General features: G+C 48.3%; 1 protein-coding gene and 1 pseudogene across 1 annotated transcript in view; one reads left to right on the top strand and one right to left on the bottom strand.

Moving 5' to 3' along the window:
- Ramp3 (receptor activity modifying protein 3) overlaps positions 1-3,437 on the bottom strand; it is a 19,530-nt gene extending 16,093 nt beyond the window's left edge. The window contains exon 1 of the mRNA XM_021178454.2: positions 3,343-3,437. Within this exon, the coding sequence (XP_021034113.1) occupies positions 3,343-3,397 (55 nt within the window). The 5' untranslated portion in view covers positions 3,398-3,437. The remainder of the gene's footprint in view (positions 1-3,342) is intronic.
- Positions 3,409-13,096, top strand: LOC110306282 (annotated as a pseudogene).
- The last annotated feature ends 9,398 nt before the right edge of the window (positions 13,097-22,494 follow it).

Genomic DNA, 22,494 nt, shown 5'->3' with positions numbered 1-22,494 from the left:
ATCTCACACACACACATACACACCTCCATCTCACACACACACATACACACCTCCATCTCACACACACCTCCATCACACACACACACATACACACCTCCATCTCACACACACACACACATACACACACACACACACACACCTCCATCACACACACCAGGTCGGTCAGAATCCCAGATCTTGGTCAGTCCTTCCTCCATAACTTTACCACCCTCAGCCATATGAACCCAGCTACCTAAGAAGGGGTGGGGAGTCTCTCACCATACTCCTGCCGCCCAGCTCCGCCTTAACCCCCATGTGCCCCAGTTTTCACATTTTTCCAGCATTTTGATGTGCCCCAGAAGCCCCACATACTCCAGAACTTCCATGTGCCCCAGAAACCCCACACCACCAAAACCCCTATGTGCCCTGGACCCCTCCGTGCCCCCATAATGTTCAGATGCTCCAGAATCTACATGCACCCCAAAATCTCCATGTGCCCCAGATCTCTGACAATCCCAGGATCTCCAAGGATCCCCAGATTCCAGTGACCGCTAGAATCTTTGCCTGTTCCCAGAAGCCTTGTTTACCCCTGAGCCCCTCAGGGCATGACCCAGCAAGAGTCTGTCCCATGCAGGTGTGAGGTGCCATTGAGGACCGAGTGCCACCCTCAAGCAGACCTGCTGACTTTTTGACCCCTGGGGCTCCATGAAAGTGGGTCACCACCACTCAAGCTACTGGCTGACCTGTAAAGTTCTCAGGAACTAAATCAATGTAGAAATCCATTCTGGATGGCTCCGTTCTGAAACAAAGAACACTCAGCCCTGGGCATCTTTTGTCTCAGTGACTTCCAGATGCCGAGAGATGATAAACAGCCAGACAGATGCATTTCCTAGAGAACGGCCCTTTGTCTTCAGTCATCTGGAAATGAACCCAGGCGCTTTCATCCTCTGTGGAAATAAGCATGAACAGACTAGGGCGCAAAGGTGTGGATGGTTGGCACTGGGGGCTGCGGTTTCTAGGGCGCAAAGGCCATGGACGCTGGCCCTGGGGGCTGCGGTCTCTAGGCTGTTCTGTGCCCTGAGCTTATACTCAGGGCAGTTCTCTCCCTTCACCTGAATCCCCATACGGGAAATGGGCCAAATGACCTACAAGGCAGCTCCAGTACTAAAGATTCTGTTTAACAAACCACCTTCTTCAGGACCTTAGGTCTCCAGCACTGCTTGCCACCTGCTTGGCTCAAGGTGAGTGTGACAGGTGACACAGTGGCAGAGCACATTACTATATAACTCATGATAAAAATTGGGGCACCGTGTTCACATTCCCGGACACACATGCGGGCACACACGTGCACACATGCGTGCACACACAGATCCCGGGTGCTCTTACTCATGGTGATAGGAACACATGTACCAGGAGTGACCTCTGCTTTTCCATGAGCATTTTGACTCCACCACAGAGTGACTGGGCCAAACTCAACTGACTCAAACCAGTCAGTACAGCAGCACTCCACAGCTGCACTCAGGCCGACAACAGGGAAACTGAAGTTAAGAGCCAACAGGTGGCTACCTGCTGGACTCCTGATCCCAAGACCCTGAGTAGCATCAAAGTGTCCCTGTAGAGTACGTTAGAATTTCAAGGAAGCCCCAGAGGCCGAGACCTTTATTGTTTGGAAACGAAGGCTCTCCTGATGCTGTTCTCTACAGTGACTAGGCTCAGAATCTAGAGTTCCAGGCATCACAGTGTCAACAAAGCACAGGTGGCAGTCAGCGTTCCTAGGAGCTAGGACGCTCAGCTCCTCCCTTGCAGAGCTCAGACCCCACCTTGGCCAGACTGCGTGTGACAGTATATGTTTCATCTCTGACTCCTGGGCTGGCCAGACTCACGGCAGCCAGGTCTGTGAGAAGGCTGAACCTGACCAGCCACTAAGAAGCCTGGTCCCCTGGGTGAGGAGGACAGTGGGGACTTCCACAGTAGAATGGGGAGGTGGCTGTTGGGGACTGTGGGGACTTCCATGGTAGGATGGGGAGGTAGCCATTGGGGACCAGGATTGCTACAATTTCATGAGGTTTCTGTCTGTGTTGCTTCCCGGTTCCATACTAGAAACAGTCAGGAGAGACATGGTTCCTTCCAGATAAACTCTGGACCTCCTTCCTCTAGAAACCACACTCCTCACCAGGGGAGCCTTGCACTGGAGGCTTGCTGAAATCCCAAAACAGCTCACTGCCTTCTGGAGGTGGTCACAGTCCCAGCCTTCAACATAAAACTCTACCCCACCCTGAGTGCCCACTGTAGAACACGAAACATGGCTTCACTCTGTAAGCAGAGACCTCTTCAAAGAGAGAGAACTAATTGTTGAGTCTGGCCCACCTCTGTCCCAACTCCCAGACCGCATCCCAAGTCATCAACACTGAGGAAGACACTACAAACAGGTCCAACTTCATCTTACAGCCAAGGAGGCTGAACCAGGAGAGTAAGGAAAGCTCGGGGCCATGGCCCTGGAGGACAGAGCCCCTCCACCTGGAGGACAGAGCCCCCTCCTGCCAACAGCTTCCCTCACAGTTCTGGCCAGGCACGGGCCTTGCCCAGCAAGCCCTCTCCCATCAAACCCTTCCACAGGCACGCATGCACACGCATGCACACACAGGCACACCCAGAGGCACAGGTACATGCATACATGTGTGTACACAAGCATATACACATACACGTATACATACATGTATCCTCTTATTTATCCTTGGGTAACTTCTTCAGTAAGATACTGCACTTTTTTTTTCTTTTGTAGTATTTCTTTTCTAATATTTTTATTCTTTGAAATTTTACATATATATACAAAGTATTTTGAGCATATCCACTCCTACTCTCCCCACCCCATTAAACTCCCTCAGGCTCCTTTAATATGTCTCCCTACTAACTTTATGCCCTCCACACCCCTTTCAAAACAAGCTTAATATTTATCCCATTTCTATCTTGTGAAAGCAATGTTTCTCCCTGAGTCCGATTTTCTCACTGGAAAAGGATTCTAGCTACCTGCACCTGTGTGCCATGTGCCCAGGGCAGGATGGGAAAGAAGCTCACTATCTCACCAAAGACCTTTCCCTGGACCCCAGAATATCACTACCCCACAGGGAACTGTGCATCCCTTGCAGCTCAAAGCCTTTTCCTTCGGCACTTCTAAGGTTGGAGGAGTTATGAAGACCCTCCACAAAACCTGCAGGATGTACTGGAGTCAGCGTGCCTGTGTCCTTTCCAAACTCTGGGGGGGAAAAAAAGAGCGCAGCCTAGGCTGGACGCGGGAAGGAGAGAGTCCGCGTGGGTCCCAAGGACCCGAGGAGATGGAGTACCCCGACCCAAATGTCTCCTTACCACAAAGCAGCAACAACAGTGGGAGAAGGTGCAGCCGCTGTGCTGGGGTCTTCATGGCCAACTAAGATGCAGCCGGCTTGCAGCAACAGCGACATTCGGAGGTAAGAGGCTTGGGGCGGAACCAGGGCGGGACCTCGGAGAGCCCCAACCCAGGCCACGCCCCCACCCCGCCCCTGACTCCGGCCGTTGCCTAGAATCCTCAGCTTCTCTCTGGAGGGGCAGGTGGTGGGGGCAGGAGGTGGGGGTCACGTTGGGATATGGACTGGAACAGAGGAAGGGAAAGTGCAGTCGGGTGCGAGAGCCAGTCCAGCGTGGCGGGAATGGGGAAGGGGTTCTAACCGGAAGACTGCAGGTTTGGACCGGGGATGAGCCGGATTAACCTCAGTGTCAAACTGGGAAGCAAGCTGGAGAAATGAAGGGAGGTATGTAGTACAGGTTGATAGAGGGGAGCCAGGCAGAAGACAGACAAGAGGCTGAACTCAGAGAAAGCCAGGGTTCATCCTTGCAGGTCCCTGTGGGACCCCTCTAAGCCAGGCACATAAATTTAAGCAGAGACAAGTTTGAGAGTCCTTCCTGTCTCCAAGGGACAGGGAAGGGCATGAAGTGGGTTGCTGAGCAGATGGGGGCAGGGAGGCATTCTTCCAGACTGAGGCACTGGGGAGGGGAGCTTGGGTGTGCACACATGCAAACACAAATGGCTAAGTCTGAAGCTATCTGAGGGCAGGCAGGTCAGTGACCGGGGCCTCCAAGGACCTGGCTTCTGGAATCAGCAGGTAGAAAGAAAAGAAAAGGCCTCAATTTCTCCCACCATAGAATACATCTGTCCCTCAAGCCCAGGACACCTTCCTGTTCCCAATGTTGGGACCATTCCTCAGAAAGAGAAAAGCAGACCCCTTTGTCCTCCAAAGCTTATTGTCCCTCAGGAAAGCACATGCTGGTCTGAGAGCTAAGGCCCAGACCTGGGAAGATGGCTTTCCCCACCTAAACAAGCACTTCCGTCTCCCACGCCCCATCACTGAGCCCAGCTCACCTTTCCTGACCTGGAAAGGCTCACTACAACTTTCTGTGAATTTTCACTGAGAAAATTCTGGTCGAAGCGAGAAACAAAAACAAACAAGCAAATAAACAAACAAAAACCTGTAACTACTGTGGGGCTGAGGAGATGTCACAGTGGTTAAGGGCACTTACAGGGGACCTGGATTTGGTTCCCACAGGTAGTGGAGGTAGCACGTGATCATCTGTAACGCCAGCTCCATGAGACCCAGTTCGTTCTGGCCTCTGAGGGTGCCGCACGCAATTGTGCACACCCATACATATAAACCAAAGAAATCTTAAAGATTAAAAAAAATAGCATTTTTAAAAACCAGTTAGCAAAGAGAACCTAGGAAGCCTGGGCTTGCTGCAGCAACAACAAAGGAGTCTAATTAAAAGTAAAACTGATTTAACTTGGTCAGTCATCCTCCTTCAAGAGGGGCCAACATCTAGGCCATAATCCCTGCCCCTGTGCTAAGGGGAGGGGGCGCTAATCAGGACAAAAAGGTTAAGCCAGCAGGTCGCTCTTATAGAGGGTTGATTGTCCCACAACCTGAAGTCAGAAACGGGAAGGCAGACTCTGTACCACCTTGGCTGTCGTCAGCAATGACGAACACACGCCTCGGGTGGGCACCACTCGGGCAGCTGAGTGCAGGATGTGCTCACTGGCTCTGCTGTGGAGAAACCTCACTCAGTCCACAGAGGTGAGTCCCAACACCTCAGCTACACAGGGCTGCCCATGCCCCTGGTATGCCCCAAGGGCCTCTAATCCTGCTGAACCGCAGTCTATGTCACACCTTCAAAGCAGAGCCTTCGCCTTCCTTCTCAGCCCATGGCCTCCCAGTGACAGGTTCTACTACTGCAGGTTCACCTAACACAAGTTGTGAGGAAGGACGGTACCAAAGGGAGGTCAGTGCCACAGCCACCATTCAGCCTTCCTGACGTAGGGACCGCCCGCTCTTCCCATTCCCCTCCCTCCCAGCCCCGTGCCCTGGCTAGGCTGCACGTGTGGCCATCTGTACAGAACTGTCTCCTCCACTCAGAGTCACAGCTCCTCTCTCCAGACCTGTCCAGATCCTGCTCTCTATTCTACATAATGACTGACTGACCCCTGGGACCCTAGCGGTGTCAAGCAAGCTACCCAGGACAGTGTGAGCCAGGGCTGGTCAGAGCCAAGCTGCCTTTGGCAGTCTGCCCACCACAGAGATCCTGTAACCATAGGGATACGGGGCTGAGAGACAGAATTCCCTCTTGGAAGATAGCAGCCACTGTGGAGAAGCCTCTGGGGACATGACAAGGGACTCATGGCTGTCACAGACTCCCATTGCTCTTCCACAAGATCCTGACTCCTGGCCTGAAGCAGGCATCTGTCTCTGATGGCTGTGACTCTCAGACTCAGTGGCAGTAAGTGATGAATAACGTGGAGCACTGATTTCCTTGCTCAGCACTCAGTAGGGCTGGCTTGGGGGAAAACCCAAGCTGTGTATGGCATCCCTAGGGTAGAGAGCTTACCTGATGGTCCAGACCCGACAGGAACATGGTTGAGGATAGGGCTTGAGCAATGCCAACCCAACCTGCCCCACACACTAGGGCAGGACAAATTCCCCTGCCCTAGGGTTTTCAGCAGGTGAGGTGATGAACACCCTAGAGATGAAGATGGGTTGTCCTGGCAGAACAGCACCTGAGGAAGTGAAGCATGGGGCTGGAGTGAGACCACTCAGCTGGTGCCTAAAGTCAGAATGTCCGTGAGCTGGATGCTCTGTAAAAGTCAGGAATGCTGGCCATGTGCTGGGCCCATCACTCTGAGGACAAGAGCATATTAATTGATGAGCCTTGGAACTCCTGGAGCCACCGTGGGTCAGGAGGCCCCACAATAGCCACTGCATCCCTCGTACACCTCTCAGCCCGCCAGTGAGGTTGCCAAGGAGTCCAGCTGTTGATCTTTGCTGTTTTTCCATCTACAACAGGAATGGCCACTCTTCCCACACATGTGTGCACGCATCTATATTCTCAGGCTCGTCAGGCTGAGCCGTCTAGAGCCTGCATCTTGTGCTCTAGGGTTCTCTTACCCCGACATCGTTCACAAGCCCTTAGACCAACTTCCCAATTCAAGGCACTGTGGCCAGTCAATTAATCTTCCTCTTAAATGTTTAAGGAGTTCCCCTCCACGCTCGGTTTCTAAGAGGACATTGTGATCAGATAGCACCCCATTTCCACCTGACAGAAATGCACAGTATCTTGCCTGGCCCTCTCCCTGAACTGGACACTTCTGCCATATAGCTGCACACAGAGGCACATGTGCATGCAATGTGTGCGTGCGCGTGTGCACACACACACATGCACGTTGCACATACAGCACGCACGTATGTATGTATGTACACACATATACAACACACATACACATTTACACATAATACACACAACCACACACATATGAGACACATACACAAACCACACACAGATATACTAACCACACCTATCACACCACACACACACACACTCAAGATGCATCAGAGATTACAAAGTTTCTTCTCCCATCCAACGAGACTGCCTCAGAGGCATTCCTGATGATTTGGCGCCCCCTTCTGGAACAACATTTAAGTAACTCAGTCTGAGGTAAACTTAACATATCTGCAGAAGGGAGAATTACATAAAGGAATGTTTCTGACCCAGCCTACAACTCACTATCCAATTTTGTCTTCTTTTTAAAATGTATTTTAATTAATGCATAGTAATAATATATATTTATAAGGTCCAATGAGGCTCTTCAATACGATGCATACCCAGTCAGGGAACCGGCCTATTGTCTCAGACAGACATCCTTTCTTTCTGTTGAGAACCTTTTCAACCCACTCTACTGACTACATTAAAGTATTCATTTTAAATCACTGTCAATCACAGTAATTCTATGCTATAAAACGTTTTGAAGAGACTGGAGAGATGGCTCAGTGGTTAAGAGTGCTGGCTGCTCTTGCAGAGGAGGTGGGTTTGTTCCCAGCACCCACCAGATCCAGTTCCAGGGGATCCGACACCCTCTTTTGACCTCTGCAAGCACCAGGCATGTACATGCAGACAAAATACTCATGCCTATAAAATAAGCATCCCTTAAAATTGTAGTAGAGCATTAGAAAGCTTATCCTTCCTGTCCCTCATAGTTTCGTAAATGTCAGAACCTGGACACGCCAGGGAAGAGGGACTCTTGGCTGAGGGATTGAGCTGCCTCCATCAGAATGGCCTGTGGACTTGTCCGTGGAGCATTTTCTTGCTGACTGGTGTGGAAGAGCCCAGCACACTGTGACTGATGCCACCCCTGGGCAGGTGTGCCTCGGTGACATAAGAATCAAGGCACTGAGCAAGCTACTGAGCAGTGTTCCTCCGTGGTTTCTGCCTCATGCTCCTGCCTGAGCTTCTGCCTTGACTTCTCTTGATGGTGGACTGTAATCTTGTAAAATGAAATAAACCCTCCCTCTCCTCCTCCTCCCCCTCCCCGCTCCCGCCCGTGTTGCTGTTAGTCATGGTGTTTACCACAGCCACAGACAAGCAAACTAGATCTCTGCCATCCATGTGCACACACACACACATTAGCCAGCCACTCTAGGAAACACTAGTCTAGTCTCTAGTTCTCTGAGAGCAACATTATTCTGCTTAGTGTCACACACACACACACACACACACACACACACACACACACACACACCGTTCCATCCCTGCTGCTGGAGCTGCAGGACCTCACCCTCCTGTAGCTGAATACTAGTCTGTTGGATAGATAAACCAAATTTCCTTTATTTCTGCGTTGGTGACTGATTCCTTATCCTGACTGCTGTAAAAAGTGATGGGTGAGCATACAAGTGCAAGCTCCCTTCGTCTGACTGCTTGCAGTTCTGCTGGACAGGCCCACGAGCGGAATCGTTGGATCATGCGATAGCTCATTTCTAGCTTTTTGAGGAAGATCCAGGCAGCTTTCCACGGCTGAACTAATTCACATTCCCACAGAAAGCATGGAGTCTGTCCTTTCTAACATACTAGCAAACATCAGATATTAAAACAGCAGGGGGGGGGCTGGTATTTGTTTGTTTGTTTGTTTATAATTTGGGATGTTTTTACACTTTTTGGCTAATTGTCTATCTTTTTTTTGGAAAACAATGTCTTTTATTCAGGTCACTTGTCTATTTTTAAATCATGCTATTTGAATTTTGCTGTTGAGTTCCGTAATTCCTGAAATTAATCCCTTGAAAGATAATAGGAGATATTTTCTCCGATTCTCTGAATTAGTCCCTTTTGCTAATTTAATATTATCTCCTCCTCTGTCAAATTACTTTTGTTTCTTGTGTTTGGGGTCATAATGAAAAAGCCTTTTCCTAGAGCAAAGTCTTGAAGCATTTTACACACACACACAAAGAGAGAGACAGACAGACAGACAGACAGACAGACACAGAGACAGAGACAGACAGAGAGAGAGACACAGAGAGAGAGGGAGAGAGAGAGAGAGCGACACAGAGAGAGGGGGAGAGAGAGAGAGAGAGACAGAGAGAGAGACACACACACAGAGAGAGGGGGAGACAGAGACAAAGAGCTTTAGAAGCTTCTTTGTATTATTGTGAATCACATTGTGTATCTAGTGATTTATTGATATCATGCTTATAAGGGAGGTTGGTCTGTAGTTTTCTCTTTTTCTCTGTATGTCTGGTTTTGGGAATCAAAGCAATGCTGATGTCATATAAAAGTGTTTGGAAGGGCTTCCTCCTGTGGTTTAGATCTTTGGAAAGCCTTTAAAAGATTTTATGCCGGGCTGGTGAGATGGTTCAGTGGGTAAGAGCACTGACTGCTCTTCCAAAGGTCCTGAGTTCAAATCCCAGCAACCACATGGTGGCTCACAACCACCATGAGATCTGATGCCCTCTTCTGGCACATCTGAAGACAGCTACAGTGTTGGGCCGGAGCGAGCAGGGCCGACTAGAGCGAGCAGAGGTCCTAAAAATTCAATTCCCAACAACCACATGAAGGCTCACAACCATCTGTTCAGCTACAGTGTACTCACATACATAAAATAAATAAATAAATCTTTAAAAAACAATAAAAGATTTTATGTCAGTTCTTCTTTTAAAGTTTGGGCAGACTCAGTATGGACACCCCCTAGCCTCAGGATTTTCTTTGCTAGGAGCCTTTTATTCCTTATTCCATCCTGTTTACCAGTTTTCTGACTTTGTGTCTTAATTTTAGTAATTTGTATTATCTGGAATGAATATATCATATGGTGTACACCTTTAATCCCACTCAGGAGGCAAAAGCGGGTAGATCTCTGTGAGTTTGAGTTCAAGGCCAGCCTGGTCTATATCAAGAGTTCCAGACCATCCAAGGATACCTCATGAGACCCTTCAATTGATAGATGGATGGATGGATGGATGGATGGATGCATGGATGGATGGATACACGGATGGATGGATGGATGGATGGATGGATGGATGGATGGATGGATGGATGGATGCATAGATGGATACACGGATGGATGGATGGATGGATGGATGGATGGATGGATGGATGGATGGATGCATAGATGGATACATGGATGGATACACGGATGGATGGATGGATGCATGGAAGGAATGCATCACCCCACTCCCTTCCTGTAAGGTTTCTGCTGAGCAGTCTGCTCTTTGTGAGGATTCTGTCACATATGAGTCTTCAGCTTGCTACTTGATGAGTCTCTTCTCATCATGCTTTCAGCAATGACAGGCCTCAAAGAGGATCTTTCTTATTGAATCTGTTGCAGGTCCCCTAAAGCTTCTTGGTATCTTGTCATTCCCCAAAAATAGTTTTCAGCAGTTAGGTCACTGAATAGGTTTTCTATGCCATGTCCCTCCTCCTTCTAGACCACTCTTTATGTTAGTTGTAGGTTTCTTCATTTCTAACTTATGTATCTGGTTGAATTGTCTACATGTATGACAGTGTACCACGTGCATGCAGTACCTGTGCCCACCAGAAGAGGATGTCAGATCCCCTTGCAACTATGAGTTCCAGAAAGTTGTGAGCCACCAAGAGGGTCCTGAAAAACAAACCTGGGCCGGGCAGTGGTGGCACACGCCTTTAATCCCAGCACTTGGGAGGCAGAGGCAGGTGGGTTTCTGGGTTTGAGGCCAGCCTGGTCTACAGAGTGAGTTCCAGGAAGAAAAAGGAGAAGGAGGAGGAGGAGGAAGGTATCCAAGCTCAAAGGCTCTTTATCCTTTTTTCCTGTGTCCTGGGCATGTGTGTGTGCCTGTGTGTTATTTCAAAAGATCTGCCTTCAAGCTCAGAAATTCTTCAGCCTAATCAACTGGATTCTTGGGGCTCTCCACTGTGTTAGTTTTATTTTTTATTTTCATATTGTTTTTATTTATGGAGGTCTTTAGCTACAGGGTTTCTGGCTGGCATGTCTTTATGCTACAGAAGACCAGTGTACTCACCCACACAGCCCTCAAAACTGATAGGTGTTCACGTGGCTCTCAGACGTTGCCAAGTCTCACTGAACGATGAGGAACGCTGTGTGTGTTATACTGGGCCTCCAACCTGGAACCAAAGTTCGCACTGCATAGCCTACCAACAGCTGAGACACATCTCCAATACCTTTTACTTTTACTATATAAAACACACTACTAAACTGGTAAAGATGGTCCAGAAGTGGTGGTGTGCGTGTCTTTAATCCCATTACTCGGGAGGCAGAGTTAAAAGACTTAAGGGCAACTGACCTAGCTGACACACAGACACCAATACAGGGATACAAGGAGAGGGAGAAGGCAAGGGGGCACCATGATGCCTCCAAGGGGAAACTGCCTGTTAAAGGATTCAAAAGAATGATAAATTCAGCAGAACTAGAGATCATCAAAACTGTGGGCAGAGTCTAGAAGAAATGCTAACAATATGTAAGTGTGCAGACAGCCTCACTGGCCTTAGGACAAAATTAGCAATCACTTTCTTTCATCTCCCATGACCTCTTTCCCTTCTCTACACAATATGACCTTTAGCTTACTGACCCTGCTCCTGCCAGGTGCCTGTGCAGAGTCAGAGCTGGCATCTGGAGCCTACCTGTGGTCCTCAACAGATCCTTCCCCTATCTGATGTCAGCAACCTGAAAGTACCAACAGTAGCAAAATTATAGTTGTGAAGTATTAACAAAACTAACTTTATGGTCGGGGTTCAGCATACCATGAGGAACTGTACCAAAGGGTCGCAGCATTAAGACTGAAAACCATTTTTGTAAGGGGAGATGACACACATTCTACCCTGCAAGGCAGCTCACTAAGCTCAGATGTTAAACAACTCAGTAGCTCCGGGAAGCCCTTGAAGCTGACCCCTCCCTCCCCAAGCAGACATAAGCAGTAAAGATCTGAAACACACTCTCAATAAACTGAGCTGCTGAGCAGAGGCCCAAACCAACTGGGCTACCTGGAAAGGACACGCTCCAAGCTTTTGAGCTGCCTGCAGGTTGTGCGGGTGTTCCGGGTTTCCAGCTTTTTGTAAATTGTCCCCTATGCTGGTACTGATGCAGTTATCTTTGGGTCATTTCTGCTCATGTAAGTATGATAGAACTCACTGCTTCATCAAGATGGACTTTGGTAATACCCTTCCTTCCGTCTTTCTGGAATCAGTAGGCAATTGTTCGTATCTCCCCAGGAATAGTGTCATGCAGCAGGCCTGAATGAACAGCACAATGCAAGCTCGGAGCTGTTCCTTCAGGCCCAGATTTTCCATCTCCTGAAAAAGGTTGGTGCCCCGGGTGATTCCCTCAGCATCCCTCAGGGAAGACTATGATGTGGGCTTCTGGGTTAGCACACGTGTACATAAATCCTGCAACCAATGGGAGAAAGCAAAATAACAGGTAAAATTTTAAATTTGTTCTGCAGCAAATGCAAGGTCCAGGAAGTACCAAGCAAGCTCTCTACCGTTGAGTTGCAACCCTGAATCTGAAATTTCAAGTTTTAACCAAACATCACCTAATTCATTACACCTGAAAGACTACCTTTCCTTCTCTTTTTGGTGAGTATTCCTCCAATGTGTAATCAGTATGCAAAATCCTTAATGAGATACTCTACATCACTCTTTCACAATGTCTTTAAATTTTGCTTTGTCTTTGACATTTAAAATTCACTTCAATTCAGATAGTACTTCCTGGACCAGTCTTAGTTTTGTTTGTTTGTTTGTTTGTTTGTTTGTTTAATTTATAGTTGAAAAAGTAGGGCAGTTTGTCTTCACTGAACGCTGAGACTGCAAGCATCTAAGACTCCAAGATGTGGAAGCAGAAGCCACACCTCCTGGGTGACTACTCCAGCCAGTCCAGCCAGGTCCCTCAGATGAGGGACGCTCCCAGAAGGGCACCTGCAGCTCAGCCTCCAGCAGCAGCTGCAGCTGCACCATCTCCAGTTGGCTCACCTGCCACTGTGCCCCAGCAGCCAGGCCTGATGGCCCAGATGGCTTCCACTGCAGCCGGTGTGGCTGTGGGCTCTGCACACCCTGGGTCACGCCATCACTGGGGGCTTCAGGGGAGGCTGTAATGCTGAACCTGCAAAGCCCACCATCACTTACCAGGAGCCTCAGGGAGCCCAGCGGCAGGACCAGCAGTCTTTTGGACCTTGCTCTCTAGAGATCAAGCAGTTTCTGGAGTGTGCTCAGAACCAGAGTGATGTCAGGCTCTGGGAGGGCTTCACCGAGCTGCTTGCGACAGGGCAGAGTTGCAAATGGTTTAATCTAACCAAGAAATTCAAGCTGAAGAGATGCAAAATTGGTTCTGTGTAATTGATAGTACAAGTGTGGACCCTTATTTCTAACAGCTCCAGTGCTTTGGAATGGCCATGAAAGAGATCTAACTGTGGATGCTTACTGAGGCTTGCGGTGTTTGGCCTCCTTGAACTAACTGTATTATGATTGTGAGTTTAAAAAAAACCAAAAAACAAAAACAAAAATAATAAATAAATAAATAAATAAATAACCAGACTCATGCTCCAGCCTGCATGCCAGCACTTGGGAAGCAGAAGCAGAGGGATCATGCATGTGAGACCAGCGCAGGCTACAAAGAAACACCCTGTCTAAAACAGGGAGAGGGGCAGGGAGATGGTTCTGAGAGTAAAGACACCAGGCCTGGTGACCTGAGTTAGAGTCCTAGGAATCACATAGTAAAAGAGAAGCAGCTTTAGAAGGTTCTCTCCCCTTCACACTCACACACACACATACACACTCATACATACACACAGGTATACACATTCACACACAAATACAATCACACATACACACACACAAATACAATCACACACACATACACATTCATACACTTATACACACATACACACACACACACACACACATATACATTTATACACACATGCACACACTCACACACATACACACAGGTATACACACTCACACACAAATACAATCACACATATAGACACATAAATACAATCACACACACATACACATTCATACACATATACACACATACACACTCACACACACATACACATTCATACACACACTCACACACATACACACATATACACTCATACACAAATACAATCACACATACACTTTCATACACACACATATACATGCTCACTCACATACCTACACACACATACACATGCACACACACAAATACACATACATACTCACATACACATGCACACACTCACACATACACACTCACACACACAACACTCACACACATATAAATATATTTCTAAAGCAGAAGGAGATCAAAAGGCAGTCCCCCAGCTGCACCTCTCAAGCTGGGGAGCCCCATGAGCTGGGGACAAACTGTACTGTCAGCTCCAGAGGAACCTAGAAAGAGAAGCAGCTTTGGTTCCAATGGGGCCAGAGCCCAGAAACACCAAATTCTCACCAGGCCTGGAGTCATGCAAATACTCAGAAGAAGGGAACAAAGCTAACAAGAACAGTCCAGAGTGTGGAGAGGTGAGCTGAGAGCCGCCAGCATTGGCTAAAATGCACACAGCTTTCGGTAGAACAAGGATATTCACACAATCTCAGCTATATTCTCAAAAAAAACAAAACAAAACAAAACAAAAAGTGCCATAAAGATGTAGTCACTTGACCTCAGCGAGAGGTTCCTGCAGGAGAGGGCCATCAGGAAACCGGTGTGCCTGAACAAGCTGGGTCAACAGGAACGACACGTATCATGGAGAAAGCAAGGAAAAGAACTGGGAGCTCAGGACTTGGCTTTGACTTAGAAAGGTTGGAAGAAAGCCTGGCTCTGCTGTGGATGGAGGCTGGTGCTGGGACCCAGAAGCTGTTTTTTGATAAAAGCAACTGCAGTAACTCATATGGGCCAGCAGAGGGAGCTGTTAGCCGTTTTGTAATTTCTCTCCGTTTGGGTGTTTGGGTTGGGTTGGGTTGGGTTGGGTTGGGTTGGGTTGGGTTGGGTTGGGTTGGGTTTCCTGAGTTCATATGGCAAACTCAGAGGCTTTGTCTGAGATCCATGTGCAAAAGAGCAAAGCGGCTTTGAGGTGTCAGGGCCGCTCGTCATTCTCAGCAGAAGAAACACCTGGCAAGAGCTATCCGGCAAGAAGATGGCCTGACTTCTGCCCTGCTTTCCTGGGCCTGCCCAACAAGGAGGCAGGAAACAGCAGCTCTTCTCCAGGGTTGCAAGCTAAAGATGCCCTCCGCGTTCCTGTCTTTCTCATCTCACCAGCAGCTTGGCTTCTAGATGGTTCCCAAACAAGCCACTGATCCAAACTGGCTGACTTCTGACTTATTAGAACCCAGGAAGAGCCTGTATATCATGCAAGCCATGTTCAGAACATGGCTGAGAAGGGGATTCCACCCAGGCCAGTCACAGGCTTGGAAGGCACACTTGCAGGAGGCCACACCGTCAATATAACAAAGAGCATGAAACCAAACAACTCCTCGACCCCAAGTAACCAGAGCTTGACCAGCTTGACTGGTAACTAACAGCTTCCTGTTTTCTAGGCCAATCAGAGAAGACTGTCTCCAGCCTCCCCAAGCAGCTGCTGTCATCTCCCCGGGCTGCCTGGGACTCTGTCACTGGATGGAGGTGGCTGGACCCTGTATTCATTTGAATGGTCTTTGTTTATTCTCATACCAGGAAGCAAAGGAAAGTTGATGGTGGGCGGGGCCATTCCTTCTAGGGAACTGCGCAGATGTGTTCACCGTTGGCCAGAGGCTCGAGCTTCAGTCCCTGAGGATGGACCTGGGGAGGGAAGGGTTGCTGGGACTCTTTGTCCTTCCCATTGTGGCTACCTTGAATAAATCCCCTTTGTTAAAGCTGGCCCTTTAGGTTGGTTTACTGAGGAGAGGCGGCTGACCGAGGGCAGACTCGGACGCCCCAAGTGTACTAACAGCAGTGTCTAAATAGTGGGCTGTAGAGTGGTCTCTGGGATTCACACACACACACACACACAAAACCCTATCCAGGGAACTTTCTGGCTTCTAGCTTCTAGCTTCACTGACTCCAGACTACACAGGGGTTCTACGGTCCTCGTCTTCTCCTGAGTCTTTTTCTCTTTCTTTCTTTCTTTCTTTTTTTTTTTTTTTTAACATGTATGGGTGTTTTGCCTGGTTCCCCCAGAGGCCAGAAAAGGGCAGTGGATCCTCTGGAACCCATGGATACCACCATGTAGGTGTTGGGAATCAAACCCCATTCCTCTGGACGAGAAGCCAATGTTATATACTAAGCCACCTCTCCAGCCCCTTTCACTTTCTAACATCCACTGGAAATCAGAATGTGCTGTGTCTAGCCTGTACTGGTGTTCTAGGGTCATGATACAGGCTTTCTGCAAGAGACTAGAAGAACCAACTGGTGGATCCCCAGGAACTGGAGTTACAGATAGTTGTAAGCCACCATGTGGGTGCTGGGGACCAAGCCAAGGTCCTCTGCAAACGCAGCCAGAGCTTCTAACCACTGAGCCAGCCATCTGCAGATATGCTGCTTCCTAGTGGCATAATTTCCACCATCTTCAACTTCTGATGTCAATCTTTTCCTCTTGTTGCTGTGGTTTCATTTTCACCCTTCACTTTTTCTCAATCTTCACTTCACCAAGCCAGTCTTGATCTCTCCATCTGAGGACCAGCCATGAGCCATTGAGCATCTACAGAAAACATTTACTATTTATTTATCTATTTATTATATTTAATATAAACATAAAATATCAACATATTCAATATTATTAATATGTTTTATTCATGTGTATTTGTTAATATTTATAACTTATTAATATTTATTAAGACATGTTTGTGTGTGTGTGTGTGCATGTGTGAGGTATACCATGTATATACAGGTGCGAAGAGAGAGCAGAAGAAGGCCTTTGCTCTAGAGTTGGAACTACGGGTAGTTGTGAGGCAACAGATTTGAACCCTGGAGACAAACTTGGTCCTCTACAAGATCACCAAGTAATCTTTACAACTGAGCCATCTTTCCAGGCCCTGAAGATAATTTTTAATGGAAGAGGGGGCACTAATAATTTTTCAAAGATTTAATTAATTGTAATTTAAGGTTATGAATGTTTTACCTGCATGTAAGTGCCCACAAAGACCAGAAGGAGGAGGCAGGTGCCCTAGAACTGGACCTAGGACCATCCTCAGCTACCATGTGGGCTCTGGGAATCAAGCCTGCATCTTCAGCAAGAGCAACAAGTGCTCTTAACTGTTGACCCATGTGTTTTTCTGTATCAAGCACAGTGAGCTGGTTCTGTAGAGGGTGGCAGAGTCCCTGAATATTCTCAGCAGACTGGAACACCTAACCCAATCTCTACTTGAGGGAAAACTCAGGAACTCCTCCCAGGCATCTCCTCTCAGACCCAAGGTTGAGCCCAGGAGCTCCTTGCCCTGTGCCTAAGGAGTGGTAGAAAGAGGAAGTGTGGGCCCCTTTTCCAAGGTGGGGATCAACTTGATGCTCTGACTCCTACTATCCTTCAAGATCCACAAACCTGTGAGCTTGTCCCAAGTCTACCTCTAAATCACAGCATGACTGAAAAAAAAAATCCCCCTAGACTGTAAAGGGTTTCCTGGGCCTGTTTAGAAACCACTTTTCTATCACCTACTAATTCTCACAGGCCCTGTTCCGATGGCGACCCTCTTGGCAGGTTTCTGAAGGAGGGAGTAGCAGCTCGAACTTCTCCTCTCACCAGAGGAGAGGCCAGGCCCTCCTCCTTCTCACCAAAAGGGCTCAACACCTCACCCCTTCTCAGCACTTCTGCCTTCTCACTTAAACACGGTGACCCCAGACTCTGTGCCAGCAATCACTCCCTCCTTGGCCCCTGCGTACTCTGTGCCCATCCTGTCCTTGGGCAGCCACAGTCGGCTCACTTCCTTTCACTTTTATCGTGTATTTGTTTTATCTGTGTGTGTGTGTGTGTGTGTGTGTGTGTGCGCGCGCGCGAGCCGCGCAGGTCAGAGGATCCTCCACGATCAACCTGAGGATCGGGTCCTCAGGCACCTGCCTGCACCTGTGCTTTCTGATGCCTGGAAGCCACATCAGAAGCCTCAGGACTCGGGAGGAGCTGCCCAGGGAGCACCTCTGGAGGCTGCACCCAACACAGATGGGCGAGCTAACAAGCCACAAGGGAACATGCCAGTGCCACATCGTGCAGTAGAGCAGCCGGTGCCAGCTGGGGTGTCTAACACAATTACCCTTGGTGCTGCTGAGCAGAGGACAGGCCAAGGAGCTTTGGGGAAGGAGAGACCACACTGTATACGGATATGATGAGGGATATGAGGGGGTGTAGGGAGAGCCTCAGAATGAGCAGGCAAGGCCTATGACTAAGGTCTGCACATAACACAGTGACAAGGATGACATGCAGTCGTGACTTCACTGAAGAGGGAGAGACTCTCACTCAGAATTCCTAAGCACGACGACCAAGAATGAGGGCAAGCTGATCATCCAGGAGCCATAAAAGCACTACAAGAAAGAAGCAAGCTCGTGGGGCAGGCAGCCTGTCCTCCTCCTCCACCCTGTCCACTGCTCAGGTTTTTAGGGAAAATTCCAGCACAGCTGACCCCATAGGACAAAAACTTCAGAGTTTGTGCTACCAAAACCCTGGTGTCCTTTTCCCACCGTAGCCGAGCAGAGTTGATGGGGCAGGAAAGAGCCTACGCGTACTGGAAGCACACAGGCTCAGGACTGGCAGGCCAAAGAACCAGAACACCCCAGGGCATAAGAACCCCATGCCCCTTGCCGCTGGGCCTGGTGAATTCAGAGGAATGTCTTCATTCCTAGAACCTTCTGGCTTCCCGACCTGGCCTGCAGGCTCTGAGGAGATGTGTGCACCTCATGAACTCCTTGTTCAGCCAGGGCCTCTCTGTCCTCCCTACACTTCCCCACCACACAGAAACACATGTCCTCAACTGACCAGTGTCACCCTGGGCCTCAAGGCCGGGTTCCCTTGAGTACTGGGACACAAGCACAGACTTCTGTTCCCCCCTCTGTCCACACCGCGTGCAGAGAGGAAGGGTTCTGGCTCATGTCCCACAGTTGCCCCTAAAACCGGTGTGATGTAGCCCTCACTGGCCTAGAGCTCACTACATAAACCAAGCTGGCCTGGAACCCACAGATCTGTCTGCCTTTGACTTCTACTGCTGGGATCAAAGGTGTGAGCCACCACGCAACGCTCTAAGACTGATTCTTTAGAAGCTGAGAAAATGCTTCAAAATGGCAGTAGCCTTGGGCTGGAGAGATGGGTTAGTGGTTAAGAGCACTGACTGTTCTTCCAGAGAGAGAGAGAGAGAGAGAATGAATCCAGGGTGTTTTCTTCATACATGCTAGGCAAAAGCTCGGGCTGGTAAGATGGCTCAGTGGGTAAGAGCACCCGACTGCTCTTCCAAAGGTCCAGAGTTCAAATCCCAGCAACCACATGGTGGCTCACAACCACCTGAAATGAGATCTGACGCCCTCTTCTGGTGCATCTGAAGACAGCTACAGTGTACTTACATATAATAAATAAATAAATAAAATATTAAAAAAAAAAAAAAAAAGCTCTACTACTGACCTGCAGCCCTAGCCAGATACATATATGCATATACACATACATATACACATAGATACACACACACATATGTATTATTCTCTCTCTCCATGTAGTCCTTGGCTGTTCTGGAACTTACTCTGCAGATCAGGCTGGCCTCAAACTCTGCCTTCCAAGGGATGGCTTGTGCCACCATGCCTGACCAGAGATTATCTTTCCAAGCTATTTATACCGCCATCGGTGGGAGACCTTCCCTGCTTGAAAGCGCTCTTACTCTTTCTCATTATGTTTTTAATCCCCAGTCTGGTCCAGTGTGAAAGATGCTGTTGCTCCCTCGATTTGCAGGGAGCTTGGGGCATGGGAGCAAATGACTCACCTGAAGTAGAGTGGAGACAAGGGCGAATCCCCAGGGCAGCTCAGCCTAGGGGCCTTGGGACTGAAAGGACAGGAAAAGAGGAGGGACTGGGGAGCTGTGGTGCAGGGTAGCCTGAGGGAGGGATTGCACCTCTCCTATAGAGGCCAGAGGAAAAGACTAGTCTGACCCAGTGCCTAGCCCATGAGCAGGAGCAGCACTGGACCGTTGTTAACACACAGGAGAATTTTATACGTAGGGATGACCCTTGGTCTCCCAGCCCCATACAAAAGTATTTAAGGACAGAACCTCCAGGGTTAATTGTGGCAGCACAGGCAGTGGCTCTGGCTCAGGACCGAGGCTTTCAACTATGAATCCAGGCACTGGCACTGAAAGGTGGGTGGTTGTTTGTTTGTTTGTTTGTTTTGGGGTTTTTTGTTGGTTTGTTTGTTTACTATTTCTACTCCTTTATATGTTAAAACCATGACTTAAAAAAGCAATGGGGCAGGGAGGGAATGGTTCAGTATTAAAGAGCACTGGCTGCTCTTTCATCTCCCTGTTCCCACATGGCAGCTCACAGCCATCTGTAACTCCAGTTCCAGAAGATCTGATGCCCTCTTTTGACATCACATATACACAGACATATACACAGGCAAAACACACATACACATAAAGTAAAAATAGTGCATTAGTATTAGTGGGCTGGTTAGACGCTGAGCAGATAAAAGTATTTGTCATACAAGCCTCACATGTCTTACTTTGATCACTGGAGCCCACAGGAGAAGGAGAGAACCAGCCCCTGAAAGTTTTCCTCTGACCTCCACACGCACACACACACACTCACACATACACACACATACACACTCACACATACACACACACACATACATACACACACGTACTCACAAACACTCACACACACATACACACACATACACACACATACACACTCACACATACACACACATACTCACAAACACTCACACATACACACTCACACACTCACACACACGTAATCACACACACTCACGTACTCACACTCACACATACACACACATACACACTCACACATACTCACACACACTCACACATACACACACATACACACTCACACATACACACACGTACTCACAAACACACACACATATTCACACACACACTCACACATACACACACATACACACTCACACACACACACATACATACACATACACACTCACACATACACACTCACACATACACACACATACTCACAAACACTCACACATACACACTCACACACACTCACACACACGTAATCACACACACTCACGTACTCACAAACACACACACTCACACACACGTACTCACACTCACACATACACACACATACTCACACTCACACACACACACTCAAACGCACACACCATAGCACACATGCTGTACATTCACTCACCTCTCTGTACACACACACACACTATAGACATACTACTAATAAATAAACAATGAAGTAATAGTGGCGCCTGCATCTTCAACTATCAGTCTATTCAAATGGACACGATGAGTGTGCTTAATGGCTGGTGTTGAGGAGATGGACTCCTGGCCATCTGTGCCAGCGGGAGTCCAAAATTGGGACAGTTTCCTGGGAGAATCCTAGACAGGACCGGCCACATGGGCAAAACATGAAACCTGCTTCTCAACAATGTTGCTTCTGTATTTGAACCCTGCAGAGCCCTTTTGGCCTCAGTATACATTTGTAACAGTAACAAATCAGGCACTGAGATGGGTCAGAGCAAAGAGCTTGCTATACTTGCAGAGGACCCAGCATCGATTCCCAACCCCTGCATGGTGGATCACAAACACCCAGAACTCCACTCCTAGAGAGTCAGATGCCCTCTTCTGGCCTCCATAGGCACCAGGCATACATGACATGGTACACAAAAATACAGGCAGGCAGACAAAACATTCAAGCACTACATGTAAAATATAATAAAATAAAGTAAAATAAAATAAGGAATCAGGAACAATCTAAATTTTCTGGATAGGCCAGGAAATACATGGTAGCATCCATAATGCTATGCAAATCAACCAGCCATCCAACAGTGTATCTGTGTGTCAATAGAGGGATGAGTTTCCAAGATACCTCTAAGTAGAGGGGAAGAAAAAGAGAAGTTATCTTCCTAAAAGCTGAACTATGTGTCCATGTTTGAACCTGTCTTGATTATCTCCAAAAATGGTAAAAACAAACAAACAAACAAACAAAAACAAAAAACAAAACTCGAGGAACGAGGTTGCTGGAGCTGAAGCCTGAGGCAAGCCACTTCCCTTCCAGGAGGTTCAACTCTCTCCTCCTGTGGCTCTGAAAGAGTATAAGAGGAACTGGAGAGACCTGATCTTACGTATATACACATGTGCTCACACACACTTGTACTTACACTCATAGCATACACACAGTCACATATACAAACACTTGTATACACTCATATATACTTGTACACACTCACATACATGCACATACATATACACACACTCACACACACAAACATAAGCTGAAGCAAGATGGTGGAGTTGAGGCGCCCCTGGCCTTCTGCCGACCACAGGGTGAGCTCAACCTGTCTGCCGGTTCCTGTCCTCTCTGAAGCTAGAATTCTTTCACTGCTAAAACAGGGCGGGAGGAGTCCAGAGCCCTGCCACTGAGTGCAGAGCACGGAGAGGGGTTATACAGCCGAGTAGTGGTGGCGCACACCTTTAATCCCAGCACTCGGGAGGCAGAGGCAGGTGGATTTCTGAGTTCGAGGCCAGCCTGGTCTACAGAGTGAGTTCCAG

This window comes from Mus caroli, chromosome 11 (genome assembly GCF_900094665.2).
Source record: "Mus caroli chromosome 11, CAROLI_EIJ_v1.1, whole genome shotgun sequence".
Lineage (NCBI taxonomy): Eukaryota > Metazoa > Chordata > Mammalia > Rodentia > Muridae > Mus > Mus caroli.
Note: the sequence above shows the minus strand (reverse complement) of the source record. Positions and strands in the feature narration are given on the sequence as shown.